The sequence below is a fragment of the Salminus brasiliensis genome, chromosome 25 (assembly GCF_030463535.1).
Source record: "Salminus brasiliensis chromosome 25, fSalBra1.hap2, whole genome shotgun sequence".
Classification (NCBI taxonomy): Eukaryota; Metazoa; Chordata; class Actinopteri; order Characiformes; family Bryconidae; genus Salminus; species Salminus brasiliensis.
The window spans coordinates 12725460-12751669 of record NC_132902.1 but is presented as its reverse complement, the minus strand read 5'-3'; the positions used below and the strand labels follow the sequence as shown (position 1 = coordinate 12751669).

Genomic DNA, 26210 nt, shown 5'->3' with positions numbered 1-26210 from the left:
TTTTAAATATAGAACTAAGCACATTTATATGGTTTTATATTCATATGGCTTGTTTTCTAAAGCAATTAATATTTTTTGCAAAAACATTAAATAACTATTTCAGTATTTTGCACTGAGCACATCACTACGACAGACCTCTCCCGCTCAGATCGCGCTGTGTTTTGGTTCGCTCCGTCTTAAATACAGATGCCCCGCCCCCTTTTATTTGAACGTCCCATCGCAGTCGAGCTGAGGTGGCAGTTTGGCAACGGACCAATCATCTCCGCCCCACCTAAACCGTCGAGTGACCCTATTGGAGAGCGCTCATGTCAGTCACGTCTAACCAGACTGACACGCTGGACGACCTGCTCGACTCTCACGGCTTTCAAGACGTCTTGACTCGCTCAGCTTGAGAGACTCCGCCACCAGAAAGTCACCACAATGACTCGGTTTTGTCTAAGTTAGCTGGCTAGTAGCTACTGTGGTTCGGCTTTCTGCGCTTCGCTATAGCTAAGCTGGTCTGGCCGCGGCGGCAGCTTGTGGCACCTTCGTTGGCGCTAGCCAACTAATGCAGCGCTGGCAGTTAGCTAGTGCTAGCTAGCGCGCTAGCTAATGTGGAGCGGAGAATGGAGATGCTCTAGGTGAGAGCGGGGTTTTTATTATTATTATTATTTTATTATTATATTTACGTTTGCTGTTGTGGTTGCTAATAGCTAGATAATATCAGCCCCTTTATTTGATATGATATTTATTTATATATACATGGTGAATATCTAATACTGGGTTCCCCGTTGGCAGCTGAGGGCTGAATAGCGGTGAAGCGAAGCTAAGCTAAGCTAAGCTAAGCTAGCTAGTCAGCTCGGAGCTTGGAGGTCTTGGACGTTAGCTAGCTAGCTATTTCTTTTCTGGTCTCCAGGCAACAAGACGGCGACGGTGGGCACTGTTAGTGCGAAGTGGGCACTACTTTTCTGTGTGAATGAGCTAAGCTAGCTAGCTAGCGATAATACCACACTGTCACGCTCGAAGCCGAGCGCCTCTCTGTGATAGTTGAGGGGGCTGGTTAGCCTGAAGACCCGCAGCTCCGTAGATCAGTGAGAGGAGAGGACCGAGGAGAGGAGAGGGGTAAAGTTGAGGAGATGCTCTAAAAGGATCACAGCGCGTTTGTGTGTGTGTGTGTGAGAGAGAGAGAGTGTGTGTGTGTGTGTGTGTGTGTGTGTGAGGCTCGTTAGGGCTGTCAGAGCAGCTGGGGGGAGCCTTGTGAGTTGAGTTTAGGCCACGTCGTTGTGTGGTGGTGCATTTCGTCCACTGACAGGCGCTGGATGAATGCAAACGAGGAAAAAAAGACTCGGTACTCGCCAACTGTGCGGAAGAGGAGGACATACGGGCTGCTGGCAGGTCATGTTGACGTTGGCCGACACGTTTAAGGAGATGTGTGTTATTTAAACCGGCCCAGTAATTAGCTAGATAGCTAGCTATATTGGGGGGGACGAGAAAAGCTGACGGCCGTGTGTAGACAGTAAAGCCATCCAGGAGATCCAGAAGCTCTCCCCTCCTTCGCCGTTTCTTCTTCCTCCTCCTCCTCCTCCTCCACTCCTCGCCATGGTCGGGTTCGGAGCGAACCGGCGAGGCGCTCGCCTGCCCTCCTTCGTCCTGATCGCGCTGATGGTGGTGATCGGCGTGCTGTCCTATAACTACTGGACGGTGTCCAACAAGCACGGGCGGCTGCTGGACGAGCTGGCCGAGGTGCAGACGCAGGTGAAGCGCACGGACGCGGCGCGGAGCCGCCTGGAGAAGCGCAACTCCGAGCTGATGCTGCAGGTGGACACGCACAGGAAGCAGATCGACCAGAAGGACGGAGACTACAGCGTACTGGAGGGCAAGCTGCAGGCCCGGGACGCGCTGGTCAAGAAGTGCACCGACGAAAAGGTGAGCGTCCTGGCTTTTTAGACAGGTGTGGTGTAGTGGGGAAACGGCAGCATCCACCATGTGGTGGACTTGTGGTGGGTTTGATTCCCCGGTCAGGCAACACGCATACGCACTATGCTCTTCTGAGGATGTCATGGACATTGTATCACGCATCGTTTCATGGATATGGGCAGTGGATAAAGTGCTAGGTTATTAATCACAGAGTTGTGGTTTCAATTCAGTTCCCAGTCCCCTCTAGCCACCACTGTTGGACCCTTGAGCAAGGTCCTTAACCCGCTCTACTTTACAGGTGCTGTAGCATGGCGGGCCCTGTGCTCAGACCCCGGCTTTCTAATCTAAGATATGTTAAGAGAAGAATTTTAGGCGTCACAGTAATTGAAATTAGAGGAGGATTTAATGTGAATAACAGCAGTGTTACAAACACAAAAAAGGGGTTGTGAAGGCACCATGTAACTTCACTAATATTCACCACCTTCCAAAGAAGAGGACCTGCGTCTATGGCTGAAGGCACTAAATAAAAACAGACACCCAACAGAGACCCAAACGTCTGTATGTCCGCTCTCACCATTCTGTGGAGGGTAAAACCAACACCAGAATGTCTTTTATCCAGAGAAATGGCTTGGTAATCAGGCTCCGGTGAAGCGGACACGTCAGGTGTTTGTGAGGCTCTTGGGTGTGTTACCTTACCTTACCTGTTAACCTTACAAATACTCAACATGCCCGTTTCACCGGAGCCTCTGGGTTGGTTTTCCCTCCACAAAGTGGTAAGAGCAGACGTACGGACGTTTGGGTGGGTGTTTGCCTTCAGCCATAGAAGCAGGTCCTCTTCTTTGGATATGGTGCCCCGCAGCACTCCCCGATCCTTTTATTGTGTTGGAAAACTAGTTAGCAATGCTCTAAATAGTGTTAAATATCCTGTTGGCATGTTGGATTAAAACAGTGAGCCACGTTATGATCAGTGTCCACAGCAGTAGCCTTCTTCAGACTGCATTTACATCGACTGTAATACGACCATGAACCATTTGACTGGAAATTCTACACAAAAGTGGAAGAAAGAAAAAACCCTTGGAAGTGGGCATGGCAAAATAAGGTGGATAAGTGACCGACTACATGCTTCATTCTGAAGTAAACATCATTACTAAATTTGACAATTTATCTTACATTTCAGGTCATCAGAAAAAAAGAAATATTGGAGCTTACTGCGCTTCATCAGTCTCTTGAAACGTTGTGATCTGGCTCTGGATTTACAGTCTCTCAGTGTTGCAATAGTCAGAATAAACCCATTGTGAAAAAGTAAACATTGAAAATACTGTAGAGTAGGGCCGGGCAATGTGATGATGATTTATCATATTGTGATCATTTTTGTTATTGTCATGCACAATATGTTTTTCTAAGCATATCGAGGATACTGATGGTGCTTAATAAACACTGATCAGCTGCAGGTTTCCTTACTAACAGTGTAATTAGACTGGTTTATTTAGATGAAGTGTTGCCCGTGTTCACTGTATTCAGTATGGTCTCTGTTATTCAGTCTATGATCATGATATTGTAAAAATTGTCTTTAAATATAGTGATATAGTATTTTTACCATATCGCCCAACCCTACAGTAGAACCTCCAGGGGAAAAAATAGTATTAACATAATTAACATTAACATTGTATTTTTTAGAAACATATAAAGACTAGGAATGTCTCTGTCCCGTATCCAGACCCAGTCCAGTGCTAGGCCTTAGTTTTGTTGTAGCAGAGTGCAGCAGAACGTAAAGTTTGGGTAAGAGGACTACTTCAGCTTAGCTATGAGCTCAGAGCCTCATTGTAAACGTGGCGCAGAAACAGTACACAGAGCAACAGTTAAAGCCATTGTTACTTAATGTTTCAGAAAAGGGTGATTTTAAACCACACTTCTGTAAAACTTTTGTCTGTTTTCTGCTGTTTTAGTCCATGTTGCCAAAACCACCCAATTTGGTTCTAGTCGTGTATTATATCAATTTTGGGAGAGATACTCCCACCCCGTGGGTGGAGGAGGAGGAGGCTAATGTACACACACTAAAGGGAGCTGGATTATAAGATATTAAACACTTGAAAGTTTAAACAAACTAATCTGTATAGAATGTCTCATTACATAAACTGTTTAGTAAACACTAGTAAAATCACTGTATTTCTAGTAGTGTTAATTAACAACGCGTCTTGCCTAAGTTGTGGGGCTGTATTATTTATAGAAACAGAGACAAAGATTCAACAGTAGGGGTTCAGATCGAATGGAGGGCAAAGCACTTGAACAGAGACTTCTCCATTAAATCCAACATAATCATATGCATGACTGTCATGATTTAAAAGTTCAACCTGAGCCAGCTAGAGTACCAGAGGTCTGCCACCTAGCCTGAAGAGGAATCTAGTTGAAACTAAAGACGAAATGTCCATTCAGTATCTAAAAGTAAGCTCACAAGAATGAATGAAGGTTCCTGTGCCATTATACTGAGTTCACTGTGGAATCTGTGACCATATTATTGCTTATTGTATATAATATTATATAATATAATAATTATAATATATAATTATATTATTATATTAATCTGTTACATTATTGCTGTAACCTTTGAGACACTTCGTCACATCGCCTAACCCCTAAGTTAACTCCTTTCAGGGTTTAGTTTCAGTCGTATGCTTCTTGCATTTTCTGTTGCCATGAGTTTCCTGTAGAACTGCCTGTTCAGTGATCTTTACCTGTTACCTAGTTTCAGTCACGGTAGGTTTGCGCTGTGGGCAGGCCCATGAACATGAGCTTAACAGTAAAATCTTAAAACCATCGTACACTGTCTGATGATGATGGCCTTGATGATTATGATAAAAGTCTTCATATCCAAAGCTATCTACCAAAATATTTGAATAGTTGCTCTCAGTGCTGTTGATGACTACTAACATGTTCTTTTAACCACTTCTTCTTTCTTCCGTTTCCATTGTAAAGTTTTGCGTTGCGAGTGAGTGTATGTAGGCCACTCACTCAGTCTCCACATTACAACTGAGGGGTTCGGGGGGCAGGAGAGCATATTTGTTTCTTTGTTCATCCATACAGGGTGGTTTAATTTATGTAAACTAATGTCTTTTGAATGTGACAGTGATTTATGATTCCTTAACCCGCAGCTGTGGCTATAGCATAAGGCCCCATGTGTTCATGTGGTCCCTAATAGCAAAAAAAGCATTCAAGGAAGACCGAAAAGGAGCGTTCAATCAGATGTCAAATTGAAAGCCATCAATACATGTATAGCCGCGCAGGTTTTTCTAGTTTCTCAGAGTTGTCAGCATTTCTCACATTTCTCTCATTACCTGAAGCATGAAGACATTTTGCTTGATATTATTATTGCTCTTTCCCTCTGAGCATGCATGCCAGTGCATAGAACGCCCTTTTCCAAGATGCTTCTACTTTCTTTCCTGCTAGTCATGTAGTTAGGTTTCCCCTCAAAAGTTATTAGTGTTGTTGAAATCGCTATGGTCGTCAAATCCACAGAAGACATTGGGAACATTAAATTACAGAGCTGCTGTTCCGCCGAGAGGCCAGCTCGGCTTTACTGGAGGAGTACTCCAGGGCAAGTCAGAATTGTGTGCAGGGCTGGGCCCAATGTTCTCGTAATACCAGCTAGGCCTGTTGAAAAATCTTAACGCAAAAGATGTTCTGCTCGTTATACCGGACTGGTATTATTGCTGTTTAGCATCAGTGTAATTTGTGGCTCCTCTTTAAAATGACCATAGCTCAGTTCTCCATCAGAAGAATGATGGAAATGCTAGATATTAACTCGAATTTAGAAAGTTTCAAATCTGCTAGTTGTTCATAGCACTGCTATGGGAATATTGTACCTAAAAGTGGTCATTAGGACTAGACTGTGTTTTTTGTTTTTAGATTTTGGCAGTTTAACGGTATATTAGTATTTTTAATGTGTGTGTGTGTGTGTGTGTGTGTGTGTGTTTTTTTTTATTTATTTATATATTTTTATTAAGCTAGAGTCCTATTAGAAACCAAAAAAATCTTATAGAACTTCTAACGTCTGTAGTTCGTTAGATTCGCAAGTAATCGCAAGTTCACCAGCAGAAGCAAACGAGTTTACTTTTATATAAAGCAGATAAAAACAGCCTGGGGGTGCTTTAGTAGTGTTTGTATGCTAGCCTACTGTCGCTGCAACACAGTGCTAAGTTTGAGCTGTTTGTGATGGGTCTAAATTACGTACTCAATTTTGTTATCCACGTTTTTGTTGCATTAACGGTTGCAGCGGTATATTAAAAAAGTGAGCCCTAGCATGAATTTTAAACTAGAATTGCCCTATCATCACTTTCTCTGTGCTGAGAAGTAGCTCTAAAGTAGCTCTCCTACTCCTGTAATGCTTTGTGGCCGTAAGCCTCAGGCTTCCCCATGGTAATGTTACCCGCCTGAGACCTTGTTGTCAGGGCCCATCTGTGTAGTCAGGGCTGGTGCAGCCAGAAAAGCCCCCAACGGTTTCCTGACCGCTCAGGCCCTCTGGTACAGCCTGATTGTCCTCTTTTGTTCTCAGGGTTTATTGACATGCGTCTTGGACTGCCTCGGAGGTTTGGAGGTCCACAGCCGTAGGGGGAGTGTCCTTTCATTGGAATTGTATGCTGTCAGGCCACGGATGTTTGCTCAAGGGATTGTTTGTGCCATGTCATTAGCAAACTCCACCGTGGCATATCGGCTTGACTGAGTCTTAAACCTAGCCGTGCACTCTCAGATCAATGTGGAATTTCTTGTTTGACCTAGAGTTCTGAAAAAAAGGCCTAACATTTACAAAAGGTTCACATATTACATCTGATTGCTGGAGTTCGAGCATTCTTGTTAAAGAAGACTCCATGTCCATGTTTTCATATTGGGAGATCATCTGCATCCCAGCTCTATTCCAGATGTTCTACACAAGTCACTCTGTGCCACGTCAGGCAGTCGTATGCAATGTTTATTGCGAGAGGAGAAAACCACCTAAATGTTATGTAGTTCAGACTGTATTATTATAGGCAAGTTGTATTTTTCCGTTCCTGCCTTTAGTGCTTAACTAAAAACTCTTAAGGTTTGTGGCCTGTACTCGATTATGCTCCAGTTTTAAACATCATGGGTTCAAGTTTTAAACACACGTGTCCTTATCTCAAGGCTGTCAGAATTTCACTGTAGACCAGGATGAGTAGCTTTACCGGATGTGTCTGATTCAGAGCTGCAGTACATATAGACATAAGGAATGTGCGCTAGGGACCTTGTGTACCTATTGCACTTCAGCCAAGGCAGGGTTTTATCACTGTCATTTTCAGCCATTACACTCATTGGATCTGCTTGTCGCTGTTTAGCCCCCCCCCCCCCCCCCCCCCCCTTTTTTTTTTTAAATCAGCAAAAGCCCATTCTAGATTGTATGGCTCTTTGGCGTTATCTTGAATTGCTTTCTGTGACGCACAGCATCCCTAAATGACTCTCTTCATTGTTGTAGGCTTTTGGACTATTCAGCTAGTTAATCTTTAAGAGTGAAAGGTTACTAGGAAGCAATGTTTATGGTCACACTGGGTGTTACAGTAAGCCTCTAAAATCAGAAGTCAACAAAAGGTTATTCATCTTGTTGAATGGTCGGCATTTAAAAGTGGGACTGCTCTCCGCGGAAGAGCCTTGTGCTTTAGACTGCAGGAACCTGTGCTTTGTTGGCATGCTTAGTTGTATGGTAAGAGACATGAGAGGCTTGAAGAATGCAGTTCTGCAGTTTAGCCTGTGAAATGTGAAGGGGAATCAGTTGGTAATTTGTATGAGTGGTGGTATGACTTGTTTGTTGTAATCAGGAAAACTTGGTTACATAGCTGTTTGAAAAGGTTTCATTGGTTGACTGTGAAGTAAAGTAGGTTGCCAAGCAAGGTTTCCATGGTCCTGCACATATCGGATGCCATTTCAGTTGGCAGGACCATCCTGCCAGGCTTCTCCAGTAGGCATTAGCCTGCTCTCCCGCATGCACTCATAATGTTTCCCACGTGCAGATAATGTGTGCTGTCTTTAGCCTATCACTGGAGGTTCCAGTATTTGTCCATTGACATTGATGAACCTCTTACTGTCCAATAGGACCAGTGAATAGGTTGGACATTTGTTAAGAAAACCGTTGGTATTGATTGCTGTATGAGTATTGACTATATCAGTATGGGCTGTATTTTGAGAGTGGGAGGATGTTGGCATAGTCTTATCCAGCTCATGTTATCTATCTATCTATCTATATATATATATATATATATATATATATATATATATATATATATATATATATATATATATATATATATATATATATATAAGTGGATGATGTATCAGAAAAAGTTTGTCAGAAAAATGTTTATGTTTAATGACTATTTTATTGAATTTTCATTTTCTAAACCTGGATAACAATAGCTAGTATAGCCTATCTAGTGAACATCTTCCTTAACATCCTTAACAATGTACCAATGGCAGTTAAAGCAATTGTGTGTCAGTCAAGCAAAGTGTATGGATATTGAAATATGGAGATTGAAAAAAAGAATCCTGCACCTAATACTTGGCGTTACACATAGGGCCCTGCCCATTACCTTACCACCCATATTTTAATTACCCACTACATTGCAAGCTATTCACAGGGGATATCAGGTAGGAACCTCCCTTAGTCAGTGTTTCACTGAATTAGGCCCACGACACCTCGAGGGAGGTTCACCAGTGAGGTTTCCTTCCAAGCTTAATTCATTGAACTGTCCCAGTTCACTTCACTTATCTGTAAGTATACTATAACTGTAGAACCACATTGGCCTCCTTGGTGACTAAGACCATACCTAGCCGCACTAGCACTGCTGATGCATGCTCTGTGCCGCCAGTTCCATGTGGCCTCTACACACTGCAACAACCACCATATAACACTATACACACCCGCACTACATCACCACCCTGTAAGGCCGTACCTAGCCACACTAGCACTGCTGATGCATGCTCAGTGCCGCCAGTTCCATGTCGCCTCTACACACTGCAACAACCACCATATAACACTATACACACCCGCACTACATCACCACCCTGTAAGGCCGTAGCTAGCAAATACTAGCGGAAACATCACATTTTCAAGTTACATTACAAGTTTGCGTTAAAGCATAAAATCACCATTTTATTTAATCCTTCTACTGTATTGAAATGTAATGATTTCAAATTCGAATACTGACATCTCAAAAATTGCCAGTTGTAAAGGTAATCATACAAATAATACAAAATATACAATCTCAAATTTTAATAGCTATATAAGATGTTTTTTTTATTTATTTTTTTAAACATTTTAATTTTAACAAGTAGACATCGCAGCGCTTTTTATACATAGTCCCTGATTTCAAGGCACCATTAAATTTAGGGCTTCACAGGACCCTGTCTTTTGGTCATCTTTAGTGTCTGCTTGAGGAACAGAGATAAATCTTCTGGACCATAAGCTTTCCAAACTCAACTGACTGCTTGAAACATTATTAAGATCAAAAACTGCGCAACTGTGCTAATCTGTGCAACCAAGGAAGACCTCCGCTGCTGATGATGGAAGAATTCTCATTATAATGAAGAAAAATCTATACACCTATCAGAAACTCTCCTCTGGAGGCAGTAGTGGATTGGTCAACGACTGCTGTCAGCAGAAGATTTCATGAAGAGAAATACAGGAGCTACACTAGTGGTCATTGACAAATCCACACTGCCTATTGAAGTGTGTATCTGATCAGTCAGACAGATGTATGGGTCTTTTTCTTCGTTATGATGAGAATACTTTACTTTTCTCACCTGCTTTGGAGGCTAAACAGTTACTGTAAGGTCACTGAGCTCACCAGGGGTCGGAATTACGAAAGCTTTTCTAAGAACAAACTTAACGAAAGATCTTAAGCTAAATATTAAGACGTTCATAAGAATGTTGTTCAATGCAGTTCTCCAAAAAGATCCAAGTTGTCAGATATTATTGTGAGAAAGTTGTAATTATTTTCTTGAGATACTCGTCGTTCTTTTCTTGTTTGGGCCTTTTGAAACGTAGTTTTTATGATGCTAAAATTGTTTTTTTTCTGCAGCCTGATCTTCTGATATTTTTACGGTGTAAGATCTTTTTTATTTATATATTTTTTGGGGGGGGCAACCATTTGTTCTTGAAATTTTTGTTAAGTTGATTCTTAGAAGTTAGTAGGTATTTCTTTCATAGGAAATCTGATCAGTTCTCTTTTTCTTAAGCCTTTGGTTTCGCTGATGGTTTTTACTGATTTTACTTTTGTAAATCAAGAGATTACCAAAAGTCTAGAATAAAAGCTTGGTGCATTTTCTATGTTGTAAAATGTCATTGCAATCTGAGCAATTTGGGAAAACCCAGGAATCCAAGAAATCATTAATACTTTTGGATGTGATTCTAATTGTCTATGTAAGTATACAGGCATTTGCTGAAGTAGGTAGTCATGTTTTTTTGTCATAATTAAAAAAAAATGTATAAACAGTAGTGTTATTATTGTTAGTGTAATAATAGTAATTATTCACTTATTATTATTATAATAATAATAATAATAATATGCACATAATTTGTCTTTTTTATTATTAAACTGGTGGCAGCTTCTGTACTGTCACCAGTTTGTGGCGATTAGCCACAGTTATGACTTTCATTTACTTTCACATGTTTTTACTTGAGTCATTATTTTACAGAAGACACAACACTGTTATTTAAGTGGATATGGGCTTGTTTACCTACCGCTAAATATTATTTATGAGGTGGGTGCTCAAAGATCATTAGGACATCCATTGGTTCAAATTTCAAATGTTATGTACAGGTTGTCCCATTTTTTGACCTGCTCCAGACCATTTATTTAAATTGCAGTGTCCGAAGCCTGTACTGCAGCACATCGGTGTGAGCAGAGGACTGCTCTGCCGTTGACTTGCTAAATTAACACCACCATTTTTTCCATCAACCCCCTGCTGTCTGATTTTGGTTTGCTTGACCTTAGCCAGCTCAGCTTTTTTTCCCCTCTCCTTGTTTTGTCTGGCTTTGTCTGAGTCTAGCTGTGTTGTGGTTATGATGGGCTTGGCAAGAACTATGATGGAGTGATGTCATGGAGATAGCTGAAGGGAGAATGAAGCCTTAGATTGCCCCAGTCCCTCCTCTCTCTGACTGTCAGCTGCGGCCTCTTCTTCCCTTCTGTGTGTGTGTGTGTGTGTGTGTGTGTGTGTGTGTGTGTGTGTGTGTGTGTGTGTGTGTGTGTGTGTGTGTGTGTGTGTGTGGTTTGGGGGGGGGTGCTCGGACAAAAGGAAGCAAACCAGCCAAATGGTGTGGTTGCATATTAGCTTAATGTCTCGTCTCTTTGCATTTGGAGCAGCATCGTGCAACAGCCTTGTTAGCCTCTTTTAATGAGGTTATGTGGCTAACTAGATTGATCCACTGTCCATAATGCTGATGTTTAACACACCAAATTGAGAAAGTCTACGCTTATTAGAATAACTACTTTGGTTGGCAGTATGTTTTTTTTTTTTTTAAGACAAACTACCTTTGTATAATTACATGCATGAACAGTTGTCATTGTCAGATGAATACCTTGTTTACCAGATTGATAGTAGTAGCTGGTATCTCAAAACTGATACAGTATCAAGGCACTGGAGTTAATGTAGGCTACAGTCCAGCAAGACAAACTAAAATGAGTCAAAATATCACATATCTATCATATAGATGTACTTTATATGTTGTAAAATTGTTATACATAATTCAGATCATAGGTTTTATTCCCAACACTTTGCTCTTCTATTTCACAGATGAAGCTGCAGAGTGATGTCACAGCCCAAATGTCTGAAATTCACAGGCTAAAAGGTGAGAACTGGGCACCAGAGGGTGCTGTTTACTTCTTTAACTGTGCTACACTGATTTCAGTCATGGTAATGGATCACTGCTTTTTATGTAGTTTATCATTATTAATATTTGTATTACTTTTATTTACATTTACAATGTTTAGCATATGCTCTTATACAGGCCGACTTAAAAAAGACCTAGTCAATGACTCTGCTGGTGTCGATAGACCCTTTGAGCTATGACACAGCCAGAAATCAGTAGAAATGACCCTAATGCGACAATGTGCAAGCAAAACACCATTTCTAGAACTCTGACTGCAGAAATGATTAAACTAGACTAAATTATTAGCATATAATATTGGGCATAATAATAATATTATGATTGTTGTATAAACAAACCCACGCATAACCCAAAAGTTTGTGTGCACTGGAATATCACTGTGTGTATGTGTGTCTGTATACAGAGCAGGTGAAGGAGTTGAGGCAGGAAATTATCAGGCAGGAGGACCAGCTCAGGGAGGTAAAGAAGAACAGCACCAATCTGGAGAGAAAGCTGGAGTATGAGAGGTGAGTCTAAAAGAGCTCATTACAGCCAGTTGGAATTAGAGTATAATGCATAATTTCTCATTAATTCATTGCGCCTTCACTTGCTCTGAGCTACAGTGTTAATTGTTTTACCCAGTTGCCCACAGATAATTACAGGGAACGAAACACATAAACAAGACCAAGTTTGTTCATTTTCTGTTCAGAGCTTATGCATGGTGGTCCTAAGACATGGTTCCTCATGCTGTTTTGTCTTAATACATAATAGAGTTTATTGTAATTGGTTGTAACTGATTTCAAATAGTTCTTAATCTAGGAGCTGTCCAGGTACTGTACATGTGTTTGTCATGTCTTTCTACTTTGAGTGTACCTGCTTATCTTGTTGTGCATGTGTTGTAGCCTGCAGTGCGGACGACAGATAGCACAGCTTAAAGATGAGTATGAGGAGAGCAAGAAGACGATGGAGGAGGAGGCTGTCAAACTGAGACAGGTAAAAGCCCCTGGTTCATTTTAGGGTATGTGGTGCTTTGGTTCCAATTCAGTGTCAGAGCCGTGAACTTGACATAACAATATGGAGACAGTTAATGCTGATAACGTACAGCAGGACACAGTGGTGCTTGTGCTAGCTAGTATAATGGTAGGGGAGTAACAGTGTGTGTGTACTCGTACCGAACCGTCAGGGTATGGATGTCCCAGTTCGGTGCACTTACGGAGAATACACGGTAGGAATACCCTATACGTCAGTTAGTCGTGACATTAGTACCACCTGCCTAATAGTGTGTAGGTCCCCCTTGTGCTGCCACAACAGATCTTAAGTATTCGAGGAATGGACTCCACAGGACTACTGAAGGCATTCTGTGGTGTCTGGCACCAAGACGTTAGCAGCAAATCCTTGTAAGCCCTGTCAGTTGTGAGGTGAGGTCTCCATGGATGGCATCAGTAAGCCTTAGGTGACTTAGGTGACCATGACCATGACAAGTTCACAATTTGTCTTTTCTTTGACCATGTTTGGCACCACTACATACCGCTGACCACAACATACCGGGAACACCCCACAGGATCTGTCTAGAAATGACAATTTGGTTGTCAAAGTGGCTCATTTTTACTGCTTTAATCACATCACCTACAAGAACTGACTGTTCACTTGCTGCCTAATATGTAGATCCCACCTTTTGAATAGATGCGCAACCTTGACCTCCTGCTGCTAGACCTGTCAAAAATGGCCCCCTCTATCTGAAATGACTGGTTATTTCTTGATAACCAGTGAAACTAATGACATTTAACAGCAATGTTTCATTTGAGGTAACCCAGTGCTGTTGCTGATTGCAAAGATCAGAACTTTAGGAGTTTAAAGTTGAAGTGTATCCATGTAAACATGCTGAATCGATCTAAATACCATACAAATTAGAGACGTATTTAATTATTTTTATATTAATTTACTGTTGTGTACAAGAGCAGTATACTGAGTAAAGTGGATGCTGATGGGGCATGTCTTTAAAAGGTTTATGAAACTTCTCTCTTAAGCTGTTAGCAAGCAAGCAAGCAACATTTCATGCTAAGCTGACTCAGATTGGTGTCTAAAATGAAAAAAGAAAATATGAATAAATGAAAAGAAGAATTTGCCTTATGCATTTGAAGGTTTTGTTGCTCTTTACTCTTTAATATGGTGTTAAAGCTCTGGGCTCACCCCTACAGTCGGGGAGTGTTATTCACACTTTGAGCCACCCCTCAAGTAGGCCACACTCTACGCAGAATTTATAGACGAGCTGAGAGATCCAAGAAGCATATAGGTTGACTTGCAGTGACTCTGCTTTAAAGGAGTTCCCCAACATTTATCTCTGCCTGCATCATTATTATTAATTAATTGATAATACATTGATAATGCTGGATGTCTAGGTATTCTTTCTGTAGTTAAAGAATTAACTAGTTATCTGAGGTCATTTATATCTAAGTGTCTTGAAAGGTTTCTTAATTCACGCAAATGTAAGCTGCCTTTCAGTCTTGCAGTCTTACAGTCTTGCTGCCCGGCCAGTAGGTGTAAAGCAAGGATAAGATTCCACAGACTCAAATCTGTTGTTTTGACTAATCTCTATGAAAAACATCTGCCCCTCTCTCTCTCTCTCACTCTCGATCTCCCCCTCACTGCCCCTTTATATTTTGTCTCATTTTCATGTCTTGTTCTGCAGAGCATGTTGGACACTCATAAGGCTGGTGCAGTGGCTGGAAAGGCTGAGGGAGGTACAGAGGTAGAGGCAGCAGGAGAGCGCCACACAGAGGCTACACAGCAGCATGACAACGCAGATTTAAAAGGTAGTGCGTAGTTGCAGTGCAGCTACACTGTATTTATGATAGCAGCAGGGCAGGAAGACGTGTCTCTACTCTTGGGACTGGAAAATTGCTAGTCCCAGACTGTAGCTGAGGGCTGCAGCTTGACATGAGACACAAGTACACGTTCTATTAATGCTGAACCTGCTGCAACTGGTTTTCTCCACATCTGTGCCAGTGGCTTTGCAAAGAGCAGCAAATGTTAATACAAATAGAACTTATATACTTTGTGAATATTAATCTGTGTCTCCTTAACACCTTTACCTGTCACAGAGGAGATGGTCAAGCCAGGAAGTGATGCTGGTATGCCTGGCATTGAGGACAGTGAAGTGGGAAAGATAGATGATGTACACTTTGGTAAGTAGGTCTGAAATGTTAAAGCACAGGCTAGGACTAAATTAAATCTAGAAGGGCTCTTTACTGAGGCACAGTAATTGTCTAAGTGTAGACTTAGTCCATGTGCACAGAAGAGGTACCACTTGTTCTTTTCTGTTTCAAGTTTTGAAATCTTAAGTATCGGCTGATACATATAAGACTTTTCTTGAAAATGAGCCGTTTTTAATTGAAACACTGAAGATGAGCATGTAAAAGTAGGCCCTGGATTTTATTTGAACCATAAAATAGCTATTATCATGGTCATTTTAATAATAGCTCTTATTTACACAGACAGTAATCTTATGTGATTTTCTAGCACTATCCCATCTATTATACCAGCACACCCCTCCTAAGCTGAAGACAGTGTTTTGGAGTAGGGACATTTCAAAATAGGGTCTGGGAACCACTGTACTATGCGAACTAAACAGAATGACTTTGTCATATATAGTTATTTGAACTTGAATGTAGGACCTTACTCTTAAATCCGTTGCAGTTCTCACGTTTATCTGTTTTGGTGAAAACCTGCAGATGCTTCTCTAATTTACTGCAGTACAGCCAGTGATCTGTCCGCCCCAGCTCTGCTCCTCCCAGTGAGAGATCTTACCCGCCCGCTTCAACCCACAACCTGCTGGATGTTTGCTCCATATGACCGCAGTGCAGCAAATTAAATTCTGTCCACTAGTTGTTGCATGGGTCACCTGCCTTGTGCAGACCTCGACTTGCAGCATTCTCACAAACGTGCTTAATACATAACCTTTTTTGGTAGTAATACAAAGCAAATCAGGACTAAAATGTAACACTGTATTATTGTCTTGCTTGGTCCAGCTGCTTGAGTTCTGTTGTAATGTTCTTGTAGCTCTGAAAAAGCCAGCCATCACACAGAAGCACATGCAGCCAGCGGAGGCAGCACTCCTGCTGAAGGACGAAAGAGCTGGAGCCGGAGCTGGAGCCGGAGCAGGAGCTGGAGCTGAACCATTAGCTGGTGACAATGCAGTTCACAGTCTCCCACTAGACCGCCCAGACCTTCCTCAAGATGGAGGCGCAGGACATGGTATCGGGAACCACGTGGCCCCCGTCCAGCAGCAAGTACCCCAGCCAGTGGTGGACAAACCTGTGCTGTTTGATGAGGATAACAAGGCAGCTGTTCAAGCAGATGAGTTTGGGGAGCAACGCCGGCAACTGAGAGGTGAGGAGCCAAGGATGTATATTTCTCACTGACCTACTATACTAAATTGTTAAATGTGCAGAAAATATTTTAAACATTGTTTAAAAAAAAAAATGAAGAGGAGTAAAAGAAGAGGAGTCCAGAATTCCAAGTTATGGGTGCTGATAATTTATCCAGTCCATTACTGAGTTTATACCCTGGATTTGTCCCTGTCCAGGTCCTGATGGCCAGAGGGGCCAGGGAGCAGCACTACCTCCTCCTCCAAACCCTGCACAGGTCCTGCCTAACCCCATCGAGCCCCACCTTAACCGAGACCCTGCAGCCGCTGTACCTCTCCGACACCGACAGAGTAAGTACTGGTCAGAAGGGAAGGGTGTACATTAGAGCGTGTGTGTGTGTGTGTTCACTGCTTAAGACTCTGTGGGTATGTTTCCAGCGCAAAGCCTTTTACTAAGTAGAGAGGGTCCTTATCAGGTGTTTGTCTATAAGTGCTGATCTAGAATCAGCCCCATCTTTTCCATACACTGATGATGACTGCAGAAACATAAGAGGCAAAAGCTGATTTTAAGGCAGTACTGCAACATTAGGACTCCCCTCTTTGCGCATGCGTGACTGTGTTAATGGGTTTCGTAGTTGTGCTGCCTGGCTTCAGCTCCGCTCGCCCCATTGCAGCCCCTTCGCCCCACCCATTCTCTCTTCATTCCTCTTCCTTCCATTCCTCATCATCCTCTGTCTTTACTCTTCCTCTGCCAGTCTCATCATTAATTCTCCATTACCTTTTCTTCTGGTAATGAGTTATTCCTCCTCTTAAAGTAATAGCTTAAAAAAAATCCTCATGTGCCAAATGCACACAGTCGGCCATGATTGGTGCCTGAAGAATGCTTCTTTAGTACTGCACAGGAGCTGAGAGACTACAGCTGTCCATATTAATTACATCACTGATGATGTAATCTGCCAATTACTATTCCAGTAATTCAAGTAATCAGAGGTTTTAGAAAAAGGGACCAAAAAAAAGCCACATACATTCACATGTAGTAGTCAAGTGCATCTTTAAAGCCGACGTATGTTTCTGCATTGCGTCAACGCATGGTCTATGGCGTAGCCTACGTAAGTGTTTATACTTGTGCGTAGATACGGATGCGTCGCTGTGCAGCCAAAATACTAGTCTGGAAAGATTCTTAATGCCACTTTGTTACAAACGAGTGGGTTATTTTAGAGTTGGAGCAAAATAGCTGTTTGCTTTTGCTAAAATGTCTGCAACAAAAAAAAAAAGATGATATCTGAGGTAGAGGAGAGTCCGTATGGTCATTGAACTGAGGCAAAGGGAAGGTGAAATTTCTTTTCTTTTCTTTTTGTGCTTGTCCAGCCACTGAGAGACATGGATAAAGAAATGATTTGGTTTGCATATGCAACCATTTATCTCACATCAGTGTGTGCACAATCCATGATCCGTGTTCATCCAACTGAATTTAAAAGTAGCGACGAAGGAGGAAATTCAATTCTACCAAGTGGACCAATCACAGGTGTTGCGGTCTATGTCACTATGATGTGTGGGAGATGCGCGTCAGGCTACGGCGTAGGGTATCTGGATACGCATGGGCTACGTCTGAGGTTTACACAGAGGCATAAATTGCCATTCAGTCAATCAGACTAATGAGTCTTTGAGGGACGGGTGTGTTTACACTTACATTTTTATGTGACTTGGCCTAATATGTAGATATAATCCTGGTTCTCAATACGCATGAGGTGACCAGGTGTGAACAGGGTCTTTGTCTCTGTTAAACAAGGTTTAGATACTCACTTAATCCATGTTCGAATGCTCAAGATACCTTTCAAGTGTAAACACTTTACACTTCACTGTTCAGCTGTAATCAGCTACACTGTCACCACTGCCAGTGTGTTTGTATGTACTGGAGCAGAATGATTTTATTTTATTGATCTATGAAGTTGATTCATTTCCTTCAATGAAAAACAATACATTTCACACAAGATTGACACCACAAACATCATGAAGGAAAAATGTGACCTACAAGTTCTGCAAGGATCCACCTGCATCAGTCTCCATTGGCCAAGACATGTTTATGATCTAAAATCTTCGATATCATAACCCAGCATCGGTACGGTGTGCAGCGTCTGTTCCCATGGCGATGTATTTCCATGAAAAGCGATCCACTGCTGAGAACTTGGATCAAATTAAGTCGGCCAGTGACCCGATTAGTAACATAACCAATTCTGTGCCAGTCACGTTTACACTTATGCACCGCACGAGGGCCCCAGCGGCACAAACACGGCCACACACACACCATGGCTGTGACCAAGACGGCTACCTATAGACCTTTCGTACAGTCACTGTGTCGTCCACCTGCACCATTTAACAGCTCACTTGCCAGCCTTCCGCATTCCTCAAGAATCTTCATTGTGCTTCAGCACAGGCAACAGGAGGGCTGTTAACCTATCTGGATAAAAGGCAGAAGAGCGCCAAAACATTTGAGTGAGCCAGAGCGTGCTTTTTACCCGTAATATCTGGGAGGTTTAATTCTTTCGCTACAGGCGTATAAACATTAGCAGCATTAGCAAGTTCAGAGTTTTTAATCAGGCATCTGGGTAAACCTGTCCCACCGTTCAGCCCTAGTTTCCAGTTCAGTTATATTCAGCCCTTCAGTTCAGTTATATAACAGCCCTTCAGTTATATTCGGGTTAACAGATGTTTCTATATACTGTTGTTTATTCAATAAAATTTTAATTTATTTATATGGCGCTTTTCACAAGTGTTGTCACAAAGCGGATTTAGAGATCCGGGTCCGAGCCTTTTTTGAGCAAGCCAAGAGCAACTTTGGGAGGAACTAACCCTGAGAGAAACCAAGACCTTAAAAGGGGAACCCTTCCTTCTCAGGTTATGGTTTTTAGAAAGAAAGAGAATCGGAATTGGTCAAAATCGGAATCAGTCAGTACAGTTATATAAAAATCGGAAGTTGTAATCGGCCAAGAAAATTGCAGTTGGTGCATCTCTAATTCTCAATTAATCACTGCTGGTCACTGACAAGGGAAAGGAGTAAGAAAACCTGAGTAATTGAGTGATATGGAATTGAACAGCCTGTTTGAAGTCAGTGTAGATATCTATAGGCACCTAAAATAGACTAGAACTAGCTAAATGACTTAGCTAAGTCATGCTAGTCAAGCTGCTCTGTACTCTGACGGAAGCAAGGGTGAGTCTGTGAGCAGATAGCGCCATTTCTCGTGCAGGAAAAGGGTGTAGTGTGAGCAATGACCAGTGCATTAGTGATGGCACGTTGAAATTGGTTTCAAAGCCGAAATCTCCAACTCCATAAAATGGTCTGAAACATTGATCACAATTATATCTGGGACAATACATCGTCCAAAAACGGAAAAAAGGAAGTCATCCTAACCGGCCTACTCTCACTTCCAGTTCTATAACACTTTCTCATATTGCTCACACCTGTGACCCTTACTGACCTCTCTGTTCCTAACCTTTTCCCCCCCTCATAGACTGACCTCTCTTGCACTTTTTTTTTCTTTTTTTTTCCTGTCCTTCTCCTTGTGTCTGTCTGTCTCTTCCCCCTTTCTCCTCTCTTTTCTCCCCTCTTCCTTTTCCCTGATGGGGCCCTGCTCTGCCTCTGCAGACCGTTTCTTTGATGAGAACGAATCCCCTGTAGATCCGCAGCACGGCTCCAAGCTGGCGGACTACAACGGGGACGACGGCAACGTGGGCGAGTACGAGGCCGACAAGCAGGCTGAACTGGCCTACAATGAGGAGGAGGACGGCGACGGCGGGGAGGAAGACGCCCAAGGTGAGCCCGGGGGACGTCCCCCGCCTCGCTCTTCCATCCTCTCTCCTCCACCCTCCTCCTCCCCTCCCTACCGCCGCCGCCAATGCTGCTGCCGCCACCATGCTTGGCCAGATTAGCTTGCACACGCTTGCAGTAGAGGTGTAAAATGCGTCACTGTATTCTGAGGCGTCCATCTGAACCTAGAGTGGTATTTGTTTGTACGATTCATGTATAACAGTGTGTTTTTGGTGACGTGAGTGAATAGGCTCGTGAGCATGCTTCATTCTACTGTGTGCTGCGCTAGTTTCTGCTTTGCTTTTTGAGCACCAGTCAGTGTGTTCGTCATCTGTCACACAGATAGGCAGTTTTCACACCCAAGTTAGCACAAGTGAAAGCAGAGGATATACCCAGGTCCTCCAGACATTCTGGAGGTTTCTCCCAAGTGTACTTGGGAGATATTTCATGCTAATGGGGTGAACGAGTAAGTAATCATTCAGAATGTTTATTTGTTTGTGTATTTCTCAGATTTCTATTCAGCAGTTACACAGTTTTGGTATTTTTATTCTTATCCGTGTTTCTTTTTTGTTTAATTTTGGTTAGCTGATTACACTGTGATTCTGCAGTTTCCTAGAGTGACTATAAATCCATGTGAGATTTAATGGGCCCAAAAATAGCCTGATTTATTCATTTTTATTATTTGTTCATTAATCTCTCTATTTACCTAACAAGGGAGTAGCTGGATATTAGCTAGGAACCAAATTTAACCATAACTGAGAACAGAAGTTATGAAAGGAGGAAACACCAATGTTTTGGAAAGTCCCACTCCTTAATAAAAAGTGCAGATCAACTTGTTATTAAACTCACGGCTCAGTAGAAATAAGATCAACACGCAGTCCGATTTTAAAAAATGATACGTTTTAACAAACACACAAGTATTAATAATGTCTTTCACACAGAGTCCGAAACTAATGGACTGTGGCGCTGTGTAAATGTATACATTGGAGCCATCTTTGTTTTCTGGGTTTTACGGATGGGTTAAAATCAAATGTTTGCTACGAACCAACGAATGATTTTGTTGGTTTGTAGCAGAACACAAAAGCTTATATGGCGAGCTAATGCTGACTATATATGTGGAGGGTAAAGAAAATATGGTGTGGAGCAGAGCTGCAAGGCTGGGTGCATCCCAATCTGTTCATGGCTGTGGAACTGTGGAAGCTCTGATGGGCAAAAATGCAGCTGACTTGGTTTGAAGGTTCCTTTTATTTATTTATTTAATTATTTATTTATTTAATTATTTATTTATTTTCTTTCTTGGTGTGAATAGCCCTTAAGTACACACAAACTCTGCCCTTTCAAAATGTTGTTCCCTCCCTGGTTCCTCTGCAGTTCTATCTGTTGCCTATTTTAAATGGATGTAAGAGAAAGACCTTAACATCCTCTTTGGCTCAGAACCTATTAACCAAACTAAGCATGGTCTCTTTTCCACCGCAGGGTCAAAAGGTCACTAAGGCTGCAGCGTACTGTTTCGATGCAGCCCGGTTACAGTTCCTTATTTCATATGCTGTGATGCTAAATCAGGATCAGGAAGTGCACTGCATCTCGGAAGTAATTATGCAACCGTTACATTGTTTAGTCTTGCACTACAGCTACAAGGCTAACATAACACTAGCTAACTTACTGAAGCCAATATTCATCTGTTAGCTTTGTGTAATCTGTAATGCACACTCGTCTGAAACCAAGGTAAGGAGGCAATTTTCAGATGGAGAACACCAAGTAATGTTGGAAACCACTTAAACAAGTCTGTTTGAAACTAACTCTGTGAGGTTTGACGCAAGTGTGTGACGATTTTTGCACAGTTAGCACAAGGCATTTAGTGCTTGGTAACTGGGAACTATAGAGGGATGCATGGGGTCACATTCCCGCAGGAACACACCTCCTTTAGTTGGAATAAATGTTGCAACACGACTGTGTTTATTAGGGAAACAACTAAACCAGGAACGAAACGAGCGATTGTCAGTTGGACTCAACAGTGTTCCAACCAAATTACCAAAGAACCGATGTGAGAGCACAAGGTCGAGTAAATGGTCTTAGGAGTGTCTTCGACTGTTTTTTTTAGGCACATTTAGTAAACTGGTTCATCCAGGTTTGCTTGCTTTCCCTTTTAAATGTTCTCTCCTGTTTTCAGTGCGCAGCTTCACCAATCAGTGTGCTCCCACACATTTGTGGTGCCTGGATTCCAGTCTGGCTTTCCTCAGCCTGTAAAATCAGAGCTCTGAATTCTGCTGAATCTGTTTCTGCAGTCAGTCGCACAACAGCTTTTTGTGTTTTAGCGACATTCACACTGACATTGCCACTCAGGTGTTGGTGTTGGACTCAAAGACTTATACAGCCAGTAAATCAAGAATGTTTTCCAGCACAGCTGTTACACATCAGCTGTTCTGTATTAGAAATTGGCTTTTAACTGTTTGCCCCGAGAAGGTAACTCAAGCATGCTAAACTCTCATTAGTATATTGGGAAGTATATTTTAGTGCATGGTAGCATAATAATCAAAGCACTTGAACAACTATTCTTGTGCTTATTAGATACAGTCTTTGCCATTTGCTGTACTGTAAATATAAAGACCCTGGCTAAACAGTCCTAAACTGTGCCCTATTCACTATATAGTGCACTACTTTGGGCTTCAGGCATTTTGTTCTGGTGTCTGAAAAGCTAGATCCAAATTAACTGTAACAATCCCACAATGCATCGTAATATAGTGTTCAAACCATTTACATTTAAGGCATTTAGCAGACGCTCTTATCCAGAGCGACTTACAAAAGTGCTTTACTATTTACCCAAGAAAGACGAATAGTTTGAATAGACTAATAATTCAAAGATACCTCTAAGTTTAAACAAGTCAGTAAGGAGACCATAGTACTCTGCTATTCGGCCAAGTACTCTAGGAAGAGGAGGGTCTTCAGTCTATGTTTGAAGACAGCGAGCGACTCCCAAGGAAAGTTTGTTCCACCACTTTGGTGCCAGGACAGAAAAAGCCTGGACGCTTGTCTTCCGTGGATTGTAAGGGATGGCAGGTGAAGCCGAGCCATACTTGAAGCTCGAAGGGCTCTTTGTGCAGATCGGCTTTTGACCATTGCCGGAAATGGAAGATAAAGAACTCCTTTTTTTTATGTGAAGTGTTCTGCTGTGGCTCAGAAGTGAGCTCACGCACATGAGGTGTCCGAGGTGTCTGTTTCCTACAAGTGTGCTCCATGTAGTGTTTTTTTTTATTTTATTTATTTTTATTTATTTATTTTTTATTTGTATTGCGCTTTTAAGAATACATAACCTAAGACCCCCGGTAAGCAAGCCAAAGGCGATAAAGCCAATCAGTGAATCCCTACGTCAGTAAATCCTTCCACTCAACAGTTCTGTGGCCCCAAGTAGGGCTAAATGCGCTGAGAGAACCTGCGCTGAATCGTGTCCGAGTGGAAAAGCCACCGGAGCAGTTACCCGCCGTGCTCAGAACCGTCCGCCACAGTGAAAAAGAGGCCCATGTGTGAAAACTGCCTTAGTGCAGCATCCATCCGTCTGTGTGTGTGTGTTGTGTTGACCACCTTGTTTTTGTCAGTGCATGTGTGTGCCGTGGTGTTCTTGTGGTTGTGTACATTAAAGAGTCCCTTGTCTGGACTTCTTTCACCTCACCACTGTTGCAGCTGTTTGTTTTCTGTTGTTCAGTGTCTGTGGTCCGCACCTTGGAAAGCTACAGTGCAATCTAGTCACTCTCAGTTCTGTGTCAGAACGTACTCTTCAGATCCAGCTGACGCACTGTTACAACATTTCCTCACTTTACTTTGTATTTTCAGATGACGAAGACCGAGAGGTTCCAGGAGATCGCGCTGTGGACTATGGAAAACGACACCAAGCCATCGACATCCTGTAGCCTGGATCCTCGGAACGAATCAAGTTGAGCTTAATATGCATCGGATATTCACACGGCCAAGAGGGGACGAGGAGAGGAGCAGCATTTTTTTGAAGTAGGGTCAGATGAGTACAGCTGCAGCCATTCATTCAAAACAGATCGAAGAAAAAAAAAAGTAGAAAAAAAGTAAAGCTTGTGGATTTAGGTCTAGCTGGATGGATGGTGGTTTCCCTCATCTTTCGAAGTAAGGATATGACTTGATTCAATTGAGTGATTCAGTTGTTTTTCTTCCTCTGAATGAATTTGAAGTACGGACAAACTCAGAAATGACTGCTTGTAATGTGTAAATGTGTAAACATCTCATATGTACATTGGAAAGTCCTTTTTTTCTTTTTCTCTTATTATACAAACCGTGGGACGTGTTGGCTATGTATTTGTTCTCTTAATGAAGTAGCCTGTGCTTGGACTCTGAAGTGGAGTTTTCAAAGGAACGTATGCAGTACTGAAGAAGGCTGAACCCACACCAGAGCAAAGTCAGTCAAGGTGAAGAAGAACACTAGACGATTATTTAATTTTTTCTTTTTTTTTTCTTTGGTGGGCCGGTGTTGATCAATACTGCATTACAAAGGAAAGGGTATTTTTTAAACATTCACTATGATTTCTATGGTACGAAGAAAGACTTCATTGCACACAAGCCGTTTTTTTAAGCTGTATTCCTGTTCCTGGAAGAATCTGTCCGGACTACCCACTCTCCCTTGCGAGGAGGGCATTGTTGCATGCAAGGAGTCTCTGTTATATCAACCTGCAGAACTACAGGATCACCAGGATTCGGGGGGTGGGGGGGTAAAAAAAAAAAAAAATTAAAAAAAATAAGCAATACTGCAGCAGCCCAGCTGGCAGACTGTTTCCTGACCGCCCAGCAGGCGTAGGTGTACATATTTGTGGCGCCAGTACTACTGTCTGAGAAGAGCTGTAGAAATATCGGACCGACCTGTAGAACTTGGGCGTAGAATTTGAACTTGTTTGTGAACTTTTTCATAAGTGAGCAACCCTCGATTGAAGATTAGCATACTGAATGTACTTTAATAACAATATGATTGTTTCAAGTGTCCCAGGTTGGGTCTGGATCGTCTGAACTGTAACGAATTGTGTAAGCGTGCAGTTCTGCTCAATGGTAACTGAGGTTTTCCAAGCAGTTTGTTCTGTATTTCCAAAGAGAGGAGCTGTATTAGAAGACAAATTCCTTGCTATCACTGTGACTCAGTAGGTACTGTGCATAGTTACATCAGGATGCAGTACAGTATGCTCCAGAAATCCTCCAGATTCATTTTCCCAGCCTTCTCTACAAACATAATGAAAGGTAACTTACAATAAATTGTTTCTGTATACTCCGGTTTTGTTTGTTTTTTGTTTTTTTTTATTACTTAATATTATTTTTCCACAAAAACAAAAATTGAGGTGGTCATCTGCCAGTGCCAATACATATACATTTATAAAGTGGACCCAAGTTAACATTACAGAGCTAAACATTTATTTCTGGAAGATTACAAATACAGTAAAATGAATAAAGTGCAGTTGCAGAGCTTTATACCAATGCTCACCTTAATTCCCGGGCCCATCTTTCTATAGAGGGCAGCGGTGGCTTAGTGATTAGAGTGCTGGGTTTTGATCACAGGGTTATTAGGGTTCAATACCTATGCTGCTATTGTTGTGCCCTTAAGCAAGGCCCCTTAACCTCTCTGCTCCAGGGGTACTCCAGCATTAATGACCCTGCATACTGACCTCAATTGTTTTAAGCTGGGTTATGCAAAAGGAAGTATAATGACATTTTAGAAAATATTGAACACCTTTTAAAATTTTAGGTGGATTTTTTTTTTGTTGTTCTTTATTATTATTTTTATTTTATTTTACAAATTTCCTGCTGATGGTGCCCCTACTCATTATGCTAAGGAAAACCGGAATCATGTTTTTAGTAAATGATACAATGGGTCCTGCTTAATATCACCAGATATTGCTGCAAAAAAGACCTTTCGAACCATTAAGAGCCAGAATCCAGCACAGTTTGCTGATTTTTCTGCTCTAACACAGCAACTCAATCTGGTAATCAGAACTGATGAGTTGAATCGAGAGAAGAAGCCCATATTCACCATTTGTTTTACACAGATAGAATTTGGCCTCCACCTATAACCCATCTGTGCAGTGAACACACACACAGCGACGGCGAGCACATGTGCCCGGATCAGTGGGCAGCCATTGCTGGAGCCCCCGGTGAGCAGAGTGAAGGGTGAAGGGCCATGCTCAAGGTCCCAACAGCGGCAGCTTGCCACAACCCTGTCATCAATAGCCTGGTGCTCTAACCACTGAGCCATCACTGCCCAACTGTGCTCAGCT

At 42.1% G+C, this 26210-nt stretch overlaps 1 protein-coding gene across 4 annotated transcripts; it reads left to right on the top strand.

The window, feature by feature from the left end:
- The first annotated feature begins 348 nt into the window (after nt 1-348).
- golm2 (golgi membrane protein 2) lies at nt 349-25207 on the top strand. 4 transcript variants are annotated; one of them, XM_072671428.1, is made up of 11 exons: nt 349-620; nt 896-1905; nt 11692-11746; nt 12189-12291; nt 12667-12757; nt 14454-14577; nt 14866-14949; nt 15824-16153; nt 16350-16481; nt 19774-19941; nt 23764-25207. In XM_072671428.1, the coding sequence occupies exons 2-11, from the start codon at nt 1579-1581 to the stop codon at nt 23838-23840; spliced, it is 1491 nt and encodes a 496-aa protein (XP_072527529.1). In that variant the 5' UTR covers nt 349-620; nt 896-1578; the 3' UTR covers nt 23841-25207. The 4 variants fall into 4 exon arrangements, with proteins under 4 accessions (XP_072527529.1, XP_072527530.1, XP_072527527.1 ...); XM_072671429.1 differs by having other exon boundaries at nt 349-1905; nt 19807-19941; XM_072671426.1 differs by having other exon boundaries at nt 349-1905.
- Nucleotides 25208-26210: the final 1003 nt, after the last annotated feature.